The sequence below is a fragment of the Stenella coeruleoalba genome (assembly GCF_951394435.1).
Source record: "Stenella coeruleoalba genome assembly, chromosome: 1".
Classification (NCBI taxonomy): Eukaryota; Metazoa; Chordata; class Mammalia; order Artiodactyla; family Delphinidae; genus Stenella; species Stenella coeruleoalba.
In genome coordinates, this window is record NC_137169.1 from 117,981,874 (window position 1) to 117,997,546 (window position 15,673).

The 15,673-nt window shown below is 40.7% G+C and overlaps 1 protein-coding gene across 1 annotated transcript; it reads left to right on the top strand.

The window, feature by feature from the left end:
* The first annotated feature begins 6,963 nt into the window (after positions 1 to 6,963).
* RGS4 (regulator of G protein signaling 4) lies at positions 6,964 to 15,242 on the top strand. Its single transcript, XM_079942620.1, has 6 exons — positions 6,964 to 7,057; positions 7,394 to 7,667; positions 10,584 to 10,688; positions 10,998 to 11,059; positions 11,597 to 11,763; positions 12,170 to 15,242. The coding sequence occupies exons 2-6, from the start codon at positions 7,624 to 7,626 to the stop codon at positions 12,407 to 12,409; spliced, it is 618 nt and encodes a 205-aa protein (XP_079798746.1). The 5' UTR covers positions 6,964 to 7,057; positions 7,394 to 7,623; the 3' UTR covers positions 12,410 to 15,242.
* Positions 15,243 to 15,673: the final 431 nt, after the last annotated feature.

Genomic DNA, 15,673 nt, shown 5'->3' on the forward strand with positions numbered 1-15,673 from the left:
TGCATAAAGAAGAAGTAAAACAAGACTTTGAGGAGGAAAAGAACTTAGATATTCAATCTAACATTTTTTTTTTTTTTTTTTTTGCCAGCCAAAGATAGACAGAACCCAGATCTCCTGCCAGGTGTCATCATTTCTCACTGTAATGGATGTTGTTGTTGTCATTTTTCATCAGAAGTTTCCAAAGCTCTTCTTGTATAATGAAAATATAATTCGCAAGCATCATAAAATTGTCAGACTCATGGGGTCTGACAATTTAAAAAATTAAACGGTTTTATAACAGAGATTGTAGAGGCAGCTGCATGTAAAAAGGGTGACACACCTCAAATTAGCTACCAAGGGAGGTTGCAGGCCCACTTAAGTGATGCCACCACTGCTACAAATGCCCCAAGCCAATTAATATTGAGAACCTACTAGGAGCTCAACATTGTGCAAAAGCAGCAGGAAGCACTTAAAGAATTCACAGGTTTGTTCAAATGATGCAACCGAAAAACATAAATCCAAGTGGTATGTTGTCTAAATTGGCAGAGATTACAATTGTGGGAAGGACAAGTTGACTTTTAACTGGAATGTTCAGGGTAGGCTTATGGAAGGAGAAGGTCTTAAGCTGGGCTTTAATGAATCTGTCAGTGCTTTGGAAGTTGGTGGGTTGGGTGGGGAGCACCAAGGTTCAGGGATGTGTGACTTGCTCAAGTCTCCATTCTGTTTCCATTCCCTCTTTTCAGTGTCCTATCTTGTTATTCCGTCATCTACTTCCCAGGATCCAAATCGATATGCTGCTTCCTGGCTATCTCACCTCCTTCTCTACCCCAGTGTGGAATCATCCCTGGGAATTTCCTATGCTTGGGAACCATCATCACAATGTTCCTGGTGTTTGGATCCTTGCTTTACTCTTAAGATGCAGATGATGAGGGACCAACACCAGGGCAGTGTAGAGGTTATTGTAGTGGGAGTGGGGGCCTCATAACACACAACCTGTGCTGCACCAGACTCGGCATATTTGCAAGACTCACTTCACATTTGTGAGGATCTCCTGCCTTCTTCTCCCTCCTGCTCTCCTAGCGTCCATGATTATCTCTATTTTTGAGTGTTTGACATTTTGCTGAAATGAATGGTTTAATGACTATCTCCACTACCCGAACACAAGCTCTTCAGTGTTAGGGATGGGATCTTATTCACCTCTTTGGTGTGAGCCTCCACCATTCCTTATCTAGACAATTTCCGTAGTTTCCTACACAACCTCTTGACCCCCTAAAGTCTATTTCCCATAAAACAGCTAGAGAACCTTGAAATGTAAGTCACAAAACAGACAGACTATGCCCTCTGATTATAGGTGAAATAAACTTCAGCCCCCTTACCAGGGTTCCTATTAAATTCCTTAACCTTATGCTATTCCTGCATCTACTCACTACATTCTAGCCATTGTGGTTTCTCTATGCATCAAATTTTTTCTACACAACATTGTAAATCAACTATACTTCAATTAAAAAAATATTCTGGCCTCGGGACCTGTGCACAGGCTTCCTTCTCCCTGGAGGCCCCATTATTTGCATAGCTGACACCTTTTCCAACTTTTAAGTCTTAGTTTAAATCTTACCTCCTTAGAGAAGCTTGGCTTCTTCATCTAATATAAAGTAGGACTGCTTACACTGTTATTTCTTAAGTTATCCCTGGTTCATTTTTTTTTTCTTAAAAGCACTTATTACAATTTATAATTGTTTTATTGATTTGCTTATATACTTGATTTTTGTTGTCCATCTGCCTGCCAGAATGTAGGATCAAAGAGCACAGGGTCTGGTTCTATCCCTAGTGCCTAGCAGATTACCTACCACACAGAGAGTGTCAGTATGTATTTGTTAGATTAATTTCTCCAGAGTGAGCACCTTTTCAGGCATATAGAAGATGCTCAACATAAATGTTTACATAAACCTTACTAGCAGAGGTAACACAGTCAGGTTTAAGGAGGAGTTAAATAGAGGTCAGGTTCAAGCACTCTACTGGGAGAGTACAAAAGAGGTAGTGATTGATTAACATTGGGGGCAGAATTTGATAGGCAGGGAATTGTGAGGGCATTCCAGGTTGATGGCATCGCGTAGGCACAGAGTGGGGAAAATACACAGGTATATGGGGGAATACTCAGTAGTCTGGGAGGACTGCAGAGTAGAATATGATAAAGGATAAAGTAGAAGTCAAAGTATGAATATACTGGGGTGTCATGATAAGGAGTTTAAATTGTCATTTGAGGGCAAATGGGAGTCCAAGGTTGATTTTTAAAGAGATAAATAATGATCATGATGCTAATCAATATAAAATTGTGTAATATAGTCCATATAATAAAAGTTATAAGTTTTGAGTTTCCCAAGTGTTCCTGATAACTTTGGCATACACTGTGTCATATAATCTTAACAACATTCATTCAACAAATACTATCGAGCACCTGTCATTAGATAATTTACTATTATCCCATTTTTCACATTAAGAAGCTGGAAGTCACAAAGATTATCCCAACTTTCAGGCCCACTCCAGTATATGGAGGAGCTAGAGTTAAAATCCAAGTTTGCCTGACTATAAAGTTCAAGCACCTGCCATGACATCATGTCACCTCTTTCTACTGGCATGAGGTAAGTGAACTCTTATGAAACTACTGTTTCTATCTTGGGCTAAGTTCTGTTAAGAAAGATTTAATCTCTGAGGCAGAGATATTTTTGTTCTTCCCTTACTTCTGGGGAAACAAAGATTTTCCCCTCCAGTTAATTAAGTGTCAAGTGTCAGGGTGAGAGGCTCTGATTTACCGCATGTGCTCACAAAGCTGGATGTAGAGAGCAGGACACATTTCCCAAACATAAGACAAACTGGGAAAGTCCCTGTTCATCTTCCTGGTATACAGCATCCTCCAGCTGGGTATGTTTGCTTTTTAGCTTGAAAAATCAATAACTGTGAACTCTCAATGATATCCAGGCCATTGTAGTTTACAATACGGGGGAAGGAGGCTTCTAACAGCTGAGAGGAAATTGTAGATGGTGTGAATGCCACCTAAGGCTGAGCCCAGGCCCACATCCGCCCTAGTACAGAGAGGTGCCCCTTTCTAAAACCTGGTGGAAGCAAAGAATCGGACGCCTGCCACAACAGCTTATCCTTGTATTAGATTCCCTCAGAACTTGAGCAATGCTTTCCTTTGTTCTCCCTGAGCTAAAGGTGAGGAAATTACAAACTTACCTGGAGACCACACACAAGCTTATATTCTGCTGTGGCTTACTCTCCCCCAGTAGGAAACAGCACTTCTTTATCCTTTTTGTCAACAATACCTTCCAGATGTTCAGCATTTTACAGTTTAAGGAACACTTTTATATGTATTACCTCATGTGATGCTTGCAACTATCTTGTGCAGTATTATTTTTTATGATCATCATCTTTCACTTGGACTATTGCAATAGTCTTCAAACTTTTTGCCAGTTTCTCTCATGTCCAATCTATTTCCCTGCAGTGCTGCCCAAGTGCTACTTCTAGAACATTAATATTATCTGCTTATATACGTTGGCTAGCCCCCCAACCACTACAGGGTAAAATCTGGTCTTCAGTGTGACATGAAACACCCTTTGGTGTCAGAGTACTCGTCTATCTTCATTGCACTCTCCCTCTCCCCCAAAGCTATAATCACACTAGACATCTCTATGGTCTCCAAAATATATGCTTTCTTTCAACCTTTATGGTCATGGCAACATAGAGGTCAATGGTATAGGGGTTAATAATAGAACCGCTGGACAGTCTGAGCTGAACACCTCTCACCACCACTTAGACACGTAACCTCAGGTAAGTTACTTAAACTCTCTATGTCTCATCTGTAAAATGGGGTTCATTGCAGGACCTTATTTCAGGCTGAATTATGAAAAATAACTGATTTGTTAACATAAAGTGCTCAAAATGGTGCACTGCACTATTAGTGCCCAATAAAATAAGCTGTTATTATTTGCGCTCTATTGTAATGCTCTTCTCTTCTTTATACATCTGCTAAGTCTCTATTCATCCTTTAACAGACTCTTTTGTGCAAACCACTCCAAATTTCAGAGCTTGTGTTTATTCTGCATCCTCTGTTCTTTCCTCGAATTTTATATAAACAAGTTTATAATAATGGCACTCAACATTGCGTTCTCCAGTTATTTAAAGATCCTCCCCGTGAGAGTGTGAGTTCCTAAAAGGTACGGACCATTTCTGATTTATGTTCAGGTCACTAAGACCCAGCAGAATGTCTAGCACAAAGATTCTAGAAAATATTTGTGAAGTAAATATCCATTTTGCAATGTAGAAACTCATGAGCTAGGATCCAAACTGCTAATTCTGCTAACTGGTCAACCTGCTTCCATGCTCCCACCCAATCCGTACTTCCAGATAGCCAGAATGATTATATCATGCCCGTCACCTGCTTCAATCCCTTCAGTAGATTTCCATGGCATGTTGATAAGGTCCAGCCTCCAGACCATGGCCTACAAATCTTTGCAAGACCTGGCCTCTACTTCCCCATCTCTACTTCATGCTATTCTCTCCTTGTTCTCAATTCTCTATCCATGCTGGCCCCTTTTTGCTCTTTCCCAATTATATAAAGAACATTTTCATTTGCTCTTAACCTGTATTTGGTATACATTTTCTAGGCTTCTCTCATTTCTCATTCTGATCCATCAAATCTCATTTCAGATATCGTCTGTTCAAGGAGGCCTTTCCTGGCCACCTTGGCTAAATGAGCCCTTTGCTATCCAGTTTCTTTCATATCACTTGCCTATTTTCTTTATGACATGGGTGAATCTAGAATTACTTATTTATTTCCCAACTCTTTCTACTGGGATGAAAACTCCATTAGGGTGTGGACCCTGTTTTCTTATTCACCATAGTAACAGCGATTCTTCAGACAGTACCTGTCACAGAGTAGGAGCTCAAAAGATATGTCTTAAATAAATGAGTAAATAAAAATTAAATCATTTTAGAATAAAGCTCTTCCACATCACCAGAATCATCCAGAAATGACAAGTCATAGAATAATAGAATTTAATGCTTTGTGTATGTCGGAGAAAGAGGGTGGAAAATTGTCAAGTTATCATGATGTACCAGTCCTCGCCTCCCAAATGAAAAATAAGTTAACTTATGAAAAGCTTTTCCAAACACTCTTTAAAATATTAAAACTCCTAAGAAAGCGAGAAATCATAAAGAAGTGAATAAATACAAAATGCTCTCACAGATTAATGGACTAGTCATAAAGTTAAAAAGACCTAGTTTTAATAGAAAACCAGAGCCGTGAGGTTTGCGGCAACTCCTGCAGTTATGGAGCAAGAGAAAACTGGGCAGGGTGAGTTTTCCTTGAATGAAGAGTATAAAAGTAATATTACATTTTGTTATCTACTGTGTATAACGTAAACAAAAAAAATATTTGCGTAGCACTTTACAATTTAGAAATACCTCTGTTTACATAGTTTATCTCATTAGATAAGACAATTGAGTGATAGGTTAGCAGTAGAAAAGCCACATACTCTAGCATCAAGAAACCAGCTCTATTAGTGAGAAGGCAAGTCACTTTCCCTCTCTGTTTCCTTTTTGATAAAATTAAGGTGTTAGTCTAGATTGTCTTAAATCCCATTCAGCTCATCTGAATATTTATATTTAACTCATGACAAACCAGGCTTCTCTTTGATCTAGGTCCAAGATATCAAGCTCCCATCAGGTCTTCATTCATGTTCCCAAAATCAGATTATTTAAGTGATCACTATCTTGGATGCCCAGGTAAGCAAAGAAGGCCCTGGTCCATCTTAGGGTGACCATCTCTCCCTTTTAATTAGTCCCTCCTCTTTGATGCCATTTCTGACTGGTTTATCTCCCTGGGTCTACCTTCCTTGGCCTCTTGCATTTTGCATTGGGCGGTAGTCCCTTCCACAACACCACTGAGGATGGCTGCCAACTTCCCAAAGAAATTCATTTGTTCTATGTTATACCTCAAAGAAAAGTTGCCCAGTAGCTAATCTAATACATTTTTTTCTGTCTTCATGGGAGAAGACCAGAGCTTTTTCCTGTAATTTAAATGCATCTACTGGAGATTATGGTCTCGCTGCACTTTTAGATTTCTCGGCCGTCTCCTTGTTCTGCTAGCCATAGACAGGGGCTAGCAGTGAGGGATGTTCAGGGCCGTGTATATGGTAGGGGCCTTGCTCTTTACCACTTTCCCTTCTATATTCTTGGGTGCCTTTGCATCTCATTGGAACCCATCTATTTTTCATCTTCTTCGCCTAAACCCTTAGATGCCTCAGCTTCTTTTAATAGAAGTACAGTTCCCTGTATCTTATGATCAGGAACCTTTCTGCTTTCAAAATGAAAGCTGTTCAGTTCTGACATAGCAATTAATTTTCTCCTTCCACTCATAGCCTTCCTAGACGGAGAAGATCCCTCTGTAACTTTGATGTGAGTATTTGAGCTACGACTACAAGATGTGAAACACCTGCATGATTCTTTGAAGTATTCAATCCATCATATTGTGTACCAAAGATAGTAATTGTCCAGGTTGGTTCAGAAGCACCTGCAGGGTTAGATATTCTTATGTTCACTGTGACCCTGGTAATATGCAAAGCAAACTACCTATGTTTCTTTTCTCCCTGTCTCACTGTTTCTCAATATTTTGAAATACTAGTTTGGATACCTAGAATTGCATAAGACATAGTAAGATATAAATCCACTTACAGATAAGAACAGGTGTCTATATTTGTTCATTTGTTCCCTCCTCTTGTCTTCCGGCTGCTGTTTTGAAGCATTTTGCTGGAGGCAGACATGTACCAAAGAGATTGTCAATGCTTGGATGAGTCCTGTTCTTAGTAAGAGTTCTAGAAAAGTATTCCACAGTTAGGCTGATTACAGATGTAGCTAATCTATTTTCCCTCAGCTAGTTTTCTGTGCTGCCAGGTGTATAACTGTCTATCTTCCAGCTATTCTTCCCGCACATCCCTGTGTGAACGTGGCAACAGAGAAAGCAACTTCTGCAAATCCCTGCCTGGAAACGATGGATCCTGCCCACTCCCTTTCGGAAACAGTGAGAATCAGATTTTAGACCATGTATGAAATAATATTTCTAATCCAAAGGAGGAAGTGCATTGAGAGTCAGCCCCAAAGTAAGCCCATGAACTCCTGCTAGCCCCTTTCCCTCCAGGAGGCAAGTTCCCTTGACATTGTTTTTACAGACAATGAATAAACCCCATGTTTTGTAGCATTGTAAACTTATCTTTTCCTTTTCTGGACATTCAAAACCTCAGACATCCGTAGAGCACTGAGCAAGTTTATATTTTCTGTATGTCTACTTTGCAGGAGGATTTTTCTGCCTGTTCACTTTGCATTGTTGCGTCAGCCCTTTCTTCCTTATCTCTTCCAGAGGCTGGAGAAACAGAAGGAGGCTGAGAGGAGATGGTATTACAGAGCTGCCATCTGATTGGCTGGACGGTCTTGGCTGTGCTATAAATGAGACCCCACAGGCTTGGGAGGGAGAAGCTCAGAGGATTCTGACAGTATCTTTACCGGAGAAAAGGCAAAGTGTGCTCAGAACAGAAGCCACAGCTCTTCCTGCTGCATTTCTTTCCTAACGTGAATCCCACACTACACAAGATGTGCAAAGGACTTGCAGGTCTGCCGGCTTCTTGCTTGAGGAGGTAAGATTATTTTCAGCCACTAAACCAGATAGTGTTAAACTTTCAGATAGACTTTTTAAGTTGCTTGCATATCCTACTTACTAACCTGGTTCTTTGGAATTAGAAACAATGTGGTGAGGAGAGCATCAGCCTCCTAGCTTTCCTTCAAGACTAGCTAGAAATTGTGACTTGGGAAGCGTTCACTCCAAATTTTGGCATCCCATATGTTGCTTTCTATGACCTTAGTCTTGAGGACTGTTCTGATCCTCTGACCAAGCTAGTTCTAATTAAGAAGCGATATGAGGTTTTTGGACTATATACAGTGGTCTGTAACGTCTCTACCTGTGTTACTGTTATTTGAATATCGCTGAGGTACGTAGAATCATGGGTCTGGGCTTTCTTACTGTATACTTAGATCTCGTTTTGGGGAGGATACCTCAGAATGAAGTTTGGCTACGTCACCAGAAAGGCACTATGCTGTCTGTGTGATGCTGCAGTATCTTTCACTCTGTGTCCTTATAAGCAAATGCTACAATAAAATAAGAGTTTCAAAACTAGGTCTCCCTTCTCTCTCTGCTCCTACCTCTAGTTCTCGAAATGCCATATGTGATTGGTGGTTGAGAAGTATTGATCATAACAAATCAGCTAAGGGCTCTGTGGAAGATCTCATCTTAAAGACATTGTTTTGTCAAAGTACTGTCTCTTGACTAAAAAAAAAAAAACCCTTAAAGATATGCAGCTACTCATATGTCTTTACCGTTTTAAAAAAGATATAAATAAATGCTTTCATAGAATGCTCATATATTAGCTGAAAAACTACAAAACTAGTGCATATTACATTACTTAATCTTATAAAGTAAAAAGTCAATTTGTACATGTACCACCCCCTGTCTTGTTCCTCTGCAAACCTTAAATTTGCAGGTGAAGTCACCTTAAATTTCAATTCAGAATTATCTCAGAAAGCACAGTCTTTTGTGTAATCCTAAGGAGTTTACCTCCTGTCATTCAGGAGTATGAAAAAATAATCTGTTTTTTTTTTTTTCATTCTTTCATGGCTACTTTAAAATGAATCAGGAAGGGCTGGCAGGGAGCACTTATGAAAACAGTGGCCCTGACCTCCACCATTAATTTCCTGAACTGAATAGAGCAAATCAATCCAAGCTTCAGTTAACTCATCTAGAAAATTAATCATACAAAATACAGGAGTGTCAGGAGAAGGTTATGCTCTGGTAAATATTTTAGGAGACAGGTGAGTAATTACTCTAGAGCTTTGCCTTCCAGGAGCTAAGACGCTAACCTGGGGAGGTAAACTCTGTATCAGCAGGGTCAACTGCTCTTCCTTTTCCTCACTGGTGAACTGTGAATCATCTTGTCCAGCACCTTCATTCTCACATTGGTGCCTGAGGCTCCAGGGGGAATGTGAAATGCTCAAGGTCACGTAGGTGGTGGGTGGCACAGTGCAGATCAAATCCAGGTTTCTTACTTCAGAGGTCAGTGGAGTCATCTTGGTTTTTATTTCTATGGTTCTATTGTGTTATTAGGACAAGTGTAATGTACTTGCTAAGAGTACTTTCAAGTCTTCATGAAAAGATTCTGCGCTGGTCAATAACTGTCAGATCTCAGCTGGACCTGGCATATGGAAACATGAGATGATTTCTATTTTGACCCAATCACAATATACTTACATTATCACCTTAGAATCACTGCAGGCTTCATGATTAGATCTTGCTATCATTAAGGAAGAGTTTGTATCCCGTGACCGCTTGGGGAAACAGAGGAGGGAGGAGAACAGTCTTGTGAGGGAAAGAAGATACTGTTTTAGGGGCAGCACAATAATATAATGGATTTTAAACTTTCTGGAGAAATGCACATAGATAAGGCATTATTATATCAGTAGCCATCCTTGTGGCTTCATTTTCCTCCCTCTAAACAGGAACAACTCGTCATTCATTTAGTCTTTCATTTCCTTCAAAACAACATTTCTCCTTTAAAACTGTATCTCAGCTTTTATAAGAAAAGAGATCCAAGCAAAAGAATAAATAACAAAAAGTGAGGAGGTTGAGCTCAAAGCTTATTAAAAGGTCCTCCTTTTTGAATGAGTCACATGCCCTGCCGTACCCTAGCGACCTATTAAACAGTGACCATAAGCTGGAAGCTCTGCTCCAATTAAATAATCAGAGCTTCAGTGATGACTCTTGCTTGCTTCTCCTTATTATTGTTTTTGAGCCTCAAATGTGCTTTATAGTGTAAATATCCTTATAGTGTAGATGTTAAAAAGGAAAGTAGTAGCAATAGCAGGAAAGCTTGCTTTCCTTAGAAGCAAACCTGCAGGAGCTCAGGTTTCAGCCTGAACATTTGTGTTTACCCCCTCATTTTCCACTCCTCTCTGCTGGAGCTGCACACCTCCATAATGTGACTTGCTCACCACATCCAGGCTGGAGTCGAACAAACCCTTACTTCCTCAGGTTCTTCTCCATTGCTCTGCTAGCAGTGAGGCAGATGGAAGTAGCAACTACCCTCCAGAAGGTGGCGCACAACAAGCAAGTGCTATATTTCACCGTTCACTGCTTGCTCTCCAATACCTAAAACTTACTCAGAGAATAGTCAAGTTTTGAATGTGTTTCTGCTGAAGATACCTAAGTGTTCCTTTGGTCAAAATGACAGGTTTACAGAAGAGGCTCCGCAGGTAGACTGAAGGGTCAGAATTCCAGTTACTGATGAAGGAGGCTGTGCTCCAGGTTTTGCAGTAAGTCATAGGCAGAAGCAGAAGCAGAATCTCATTTTCCTGAGAGTTCTTGCCAGCTTCAACTCCTATATCCTAAATAAATTACCCCTGCCCCTTTACTAGTGATGAGCCCTTTGAACTGTACCATTAGGGTATCTTCTAAAGAGAGCTCTGTATCATTATTCTTTTTTTTTTTGCCCTCTTCTGTGCAGTGCAAAAGATATGAAACATCGGCTCGGTTTCTTGCTGCAGAAGTCTGATTCCTGTGAACATAATTCTTCCCACAGCAAGAGGGACAAAGTGGTGATTTGTCAGAGGTAAGAGAAAAGGCCTTGGCAAAGAGCCACTGCGTATTAACTATCTGATGACAGAGATGTTCTGTAAGGAGAAAAAGAAGTGATGTCCCTAGTTGACCTAGATTTGGATCATGATGGCCTCCATTTCCATGGAGATCACGTTTGCATTTGAAATTTCCATACATCTAGTGGAAAGACGGCCCTGTGCAATGACAGGTCTCAGCGTAATGATGGAAAATAAAATCTCTGGGTTTTATTCAGGATCTTAAATGTTTTGCCCCCATTTTGTATCCTAGCATTCAGGTTATTCTTTCTCTGTAATGTCTCTAGGGTGAGCCAAGAGGAAGTCAAAAAGTGGGCTGAATCACTGGAAAACCTGATTAGTCATGAATGTAAGTATGACAGCTTCTCCCCCAACCTCCACTCCCTGAGATGAAGATATAGCACATTGGATAGACAAGTTATCTCATATTATGCCTGATCTCATAGGAATTACAGAAAGCCTTGGATTTCTTCTGCATTTCAAACTCAAGAAAATCAGCCTGCTTAAAATTTTACCAGATCCTAGAGCTTTGTGACATACAATAGAAAGCTCATACACAGTCCATGTGGAAAACCATCTCTTTCATCACATAGAAAATGGGTAGAGGAAAACCCCCAAATATTGAGATTTCTTGCAGAATCAACCTCAGTTTCTCTTTCCCAAACTCACTTTGGCAATTGAGGGCAGCATAGGCATTTCAGAAACATAACGCTTTCTTGAAAGAGACTTCAAACATCTGACCTCCAGTGACCTCCCAAAAGGAGGAAATAGGGCACTGTTTGAACGGATGCCTTGTTCCCTCAAGCACCCCAGCTTTATCTGCAATACGGTGCCCACGAGGGCAGTCACTGTGATGACAACAGTGGTTCTTTCTCCTCTGTCACAGGTGGACTGGCCGCTTTCAAAGCTTTCTTGAAGTCTGAATACAGTGAGGAGAACATTGACTTCTGGATCAGCTGTGAAGAGTACAAGAAAATCAAATCACCCTCTAAACTAAGTCCCAAGGCCAAAAAGATCTATAATGAATTCATCTCCGTCCAGGCAACGAAAGAGGTAGGTCTGCGTGGCAAAGAACTGTCTGCATCCTAGTGAAATTTTCTAGACATTCAATGGCATGGATCCTTAGACGATGTGAATTAAAGGTACAACAGTGAAGCAGGTTATTACAATCTTGACAACCCCAAATAAATAAGTTAAGTAAAAAGCTCTTTCATCCAGATGATCTCCCGTCATGAATTTTTTTTGAGGAATATCCCAAGTTTGTGAGAAATCATTGAAGTTATTGCCCTACCCACCCTGAAGCAGTTGAACATTTTATGTTCTCTCACATGTGCCAGGGTCGAGCTGAATGTCCTTTTTTTCACTTCTGGGGTATAGAGAGTGCACACAGTACAAAGCATGCAGCCTCCCATCCTTATGGGGTAAAATGTCTAATGAAGCCTTGGACTCTGGCCCTTAGGTAAACCTGGACTCTTGCACCAGGGAGGAGACAAGTCGTAACATGCTGGAGCCTACGATAACCTGCTTTGATGAGGCTCAGAAGAAGATTTTCAACCTGATGGAAAAGGATTCATACCGCCGCTTCCTCAAGTCCCGATTCTATCTTGATCTGGCCAACCTTTCCAGCTGTGGGTCAGAGAAGCAGAAAGGAGCCAAAAGTTCTACAGACTGTCCTTCCCTGGTGCCCCAGTGTGCCTAATTCTTGCTCAGTGGTGGAGGCCGACATGCCAAGACTCTATGCCTGGAAAACCTGAGGCCAAATATTGATCTGTATTAAGCATCAGTGCTTTCTTCACATTGTAGCCTAGTGTTCATGCTGCTGGCTATGTGTGAGTCACTCCCATACAAAAACTAGATTTTGTTTTGGTGTTCTGGTGTTCATCAGGGCAGGACCTCATTCCAGTCCAATTTTCCCAAATTCCTTTTAGGGTGCCATGTGAGCAAGTATCCTTGTGGGTCTGGATTTTCTCTCCTGCCTTGTGGGTCTGGATTTTCTCTCCTGCCAACAGTGTGACCTCAGGTTGGTTGGTTGGTGGTTGGGACACTTCATGTGACATCCACAGGCACATGTGTTCTGTTAACCAGCACTTTCTCCAAACTCGAGATGTTTAGATGAGGTTGATCTATTTTATGTACATATGTGTGTGCATGTGTGTGTGTCTATGTATATATATATATACACATGTACATATGTACATACACACATTCTGTATATATGTATGTAGATATACATACATATATATTTTTGCAAGAATGGCAGGAAAGACCCTAGGTGCTCATAACTAGAGTGTGTGTACATACATACATGCGTGTTCTGATCCCCAGTCTTTCACTCTGCAACTGAACAGGGCAAACTAAACCAGCTGCCCTGCAGGCTAAGAAAGGAATGCTAACCTGTGCAAAGTTGATTCTGTAAAACTCCATGAGTTTTGCTAGAGAAACATCCCAGGGATTTCATGCTTAGTTTGACCACCGACAGCCTCCAAGTTGGACAGTATTCTAAGGCGCAAACGTAAAGAATCTTATGCCTGCCTGACATAGGGCTGTCTTTAGCTGGTTATCACTAATGGCACTTTTGAGTCCCCAAGCTGCTGGCCTCCCCTTCCTTGCTTGGATGCTTGGTGCGTAATAGTGGGAGCCAGATTGGTATGGAGTTGGAGATGAGGTGCTTGAACAGAATGAAGAAACTTAGGCAGGGCCTCGCCAGCTCTACCTACTAAAAGATGCCGGCTGAGTAAGGGCACAGGATTTAAAGATTAATATTCTTATCCCCTACTCTTTTTTCCTCTCTTGATTAAGGTGCTCTTCTCATTTTGATTTTCCCTGAGAACTTTAGCCATCAGATGAGGCTCCTTAGTTCACTGTGGTTGTTTGTTTCCCCATAATGGCTCTAGGCTATTTGCCTATTCCTTATAAACCAGCATCAGGGGAGAGATTCTATTTTTTAAGGGGGGAACATGTTTTCACAAACTGAAAAGCCCTCATAAGTTTCTTTTTTGAAGGTAGAATCTGGTTCATTCCATCCCAAACATCAGGACTCACAGACTGAAGGCATTTCTTTCTAGGCTCTGAGATGAAATGAGAGAGAAAAGAAAAAAAAAAAGGAAAAACGGATACCAATTTTTAGAACTACTGTTTAGAACTTTTCTCAAGGCGGATGAAATACTTGAAAATGTCTCCTTTATGTTATTTATGATGTTTTGTACAGTGTTTTTATTACTGTATCGTTTTATAAATGGAGGTGCAGGATATCACCTGAATTATTAATGAATGGCCAGGAAGTAATTTTCTTCTCATTCTTTTAAAACTACTGCCTTTGAAGTGCACACACATGCATACCTGAACACTGAAAGGATTTTTCCAGTATAAATTACATGCATGGGCACCTCTGTGGCTTTTAAGCCAATAGATGTAATAGGCTGCAAAATGAAGACACCGGAGTGTGTGTATACAAATCTCAATGTATTAAATGTATAGGTTTCCTCAGTTGTACACTTTTTGTCTCTCTGGCAGTCTTGCTTTCAGTGTCCCCAGAGTTCCTCATCAGCGCCCCTTTCTGTTATATGCAGTTCCACACTTTGTCTCTAGTTAACTCCAGGATCCAAACGTGGTAACTCTATTGGTCTTGCCCTATTAGAACTGTTATGACTTTCAGATTGTATCTGTACTCACAGACTTCTGTCTCACCAATAGGTCTGGAAAGTCATTCTGAATGAGAAGTAAATTATTTTATGTAATACTTTTCTCAAGTGTGTTTTTCCATTGTATTTCCCCCTTATTTCGTCACTCTTTGGCATGCTGAGCTTACCTGCTTGTGGTCCATGGACAGAATACTCCTTCCATATGCATGCCTATTTTGATCATCATGTGCTTTAAAGGCCTCAGAGCAGATGCTTCCAGTGAAACACACGCATCTTAATAATAAGGGTCAATAAATGCTTCATAAAAAACTATCTGCTTGTAAACACATTAATCATCCACAGAGGCATGTTATGAGAAATAGCAGGGTGTGGAGTGATTATAGAAAATGACTCAGACCCAGTTTTTATCTCTCCCATGCCAGCTCTGGGAAAGAAATCAGCAAAAGAATATTGTATATTCTTTGGTTCCTGCCACTGCTCTGCCTGCCTTGAGTCACAGAACCAAGGCAGTCTTCGGAGACTTTGCTGAACAGATTTGGTGGGTTACTGGCAGGTCCTTAGTAAGTTTTCAAGGGATAGGGTTCACCTTCCAGAGCAGTGCTTCCTCTACTTCCAATTACCTGCCTGACTGAGAGAAGATGGGAACAGTAGGAGACTGAGGAGGAGGAAGGGAGATACAGATGGCTGAGAGACGGATCCCTGCCAAAGCTTCTCAGAATCCTTTTTCCTTTTACAAATTCTTTTCCCTAGAAAAGATGTCATAAAACATTCACATTCACAGTCATGGGTACTATGTCTATTATGTCATGAGACGCCCACTTCTGTCATGTTTACAAGGTGTTAGGAACAGAGTGTCTTAAACTATTTTGAGGAACAGATCCTCTTAAGGATCTGATGGAAACTGTGGACCGTTTCCTGAGAAAAATACACAAAGAAATCCAAATTCTTCACAGATATTTAAAAGAAACTCTTACAACTCCACCTCAAAATGCACAAAACTGTCATCTCTCTCACACACTAGACGTGTGTCAGACTCTCACAGAGAGTGTGCTGTTGCAGCTCATACAACTCAACATCCAAAAAACAGACAACCCAGTTAAATAATGGGCAGAGGATCTGAACAGACATTTTTCCAAAGAAGACATACAGATGGCCAACAGACCCATGAAAAGATGCTCAACATCACTCATGATCATGGAGATGCAAATCAAAACCATGAGATATCACCTCTCACCTGTCAAAATGGCTATTAACAAAAAGATAACAAATAACAAATGTTAGTGAGGATGTGGAGAAAAGGGAACCCTCGTGCACTGTTGGTG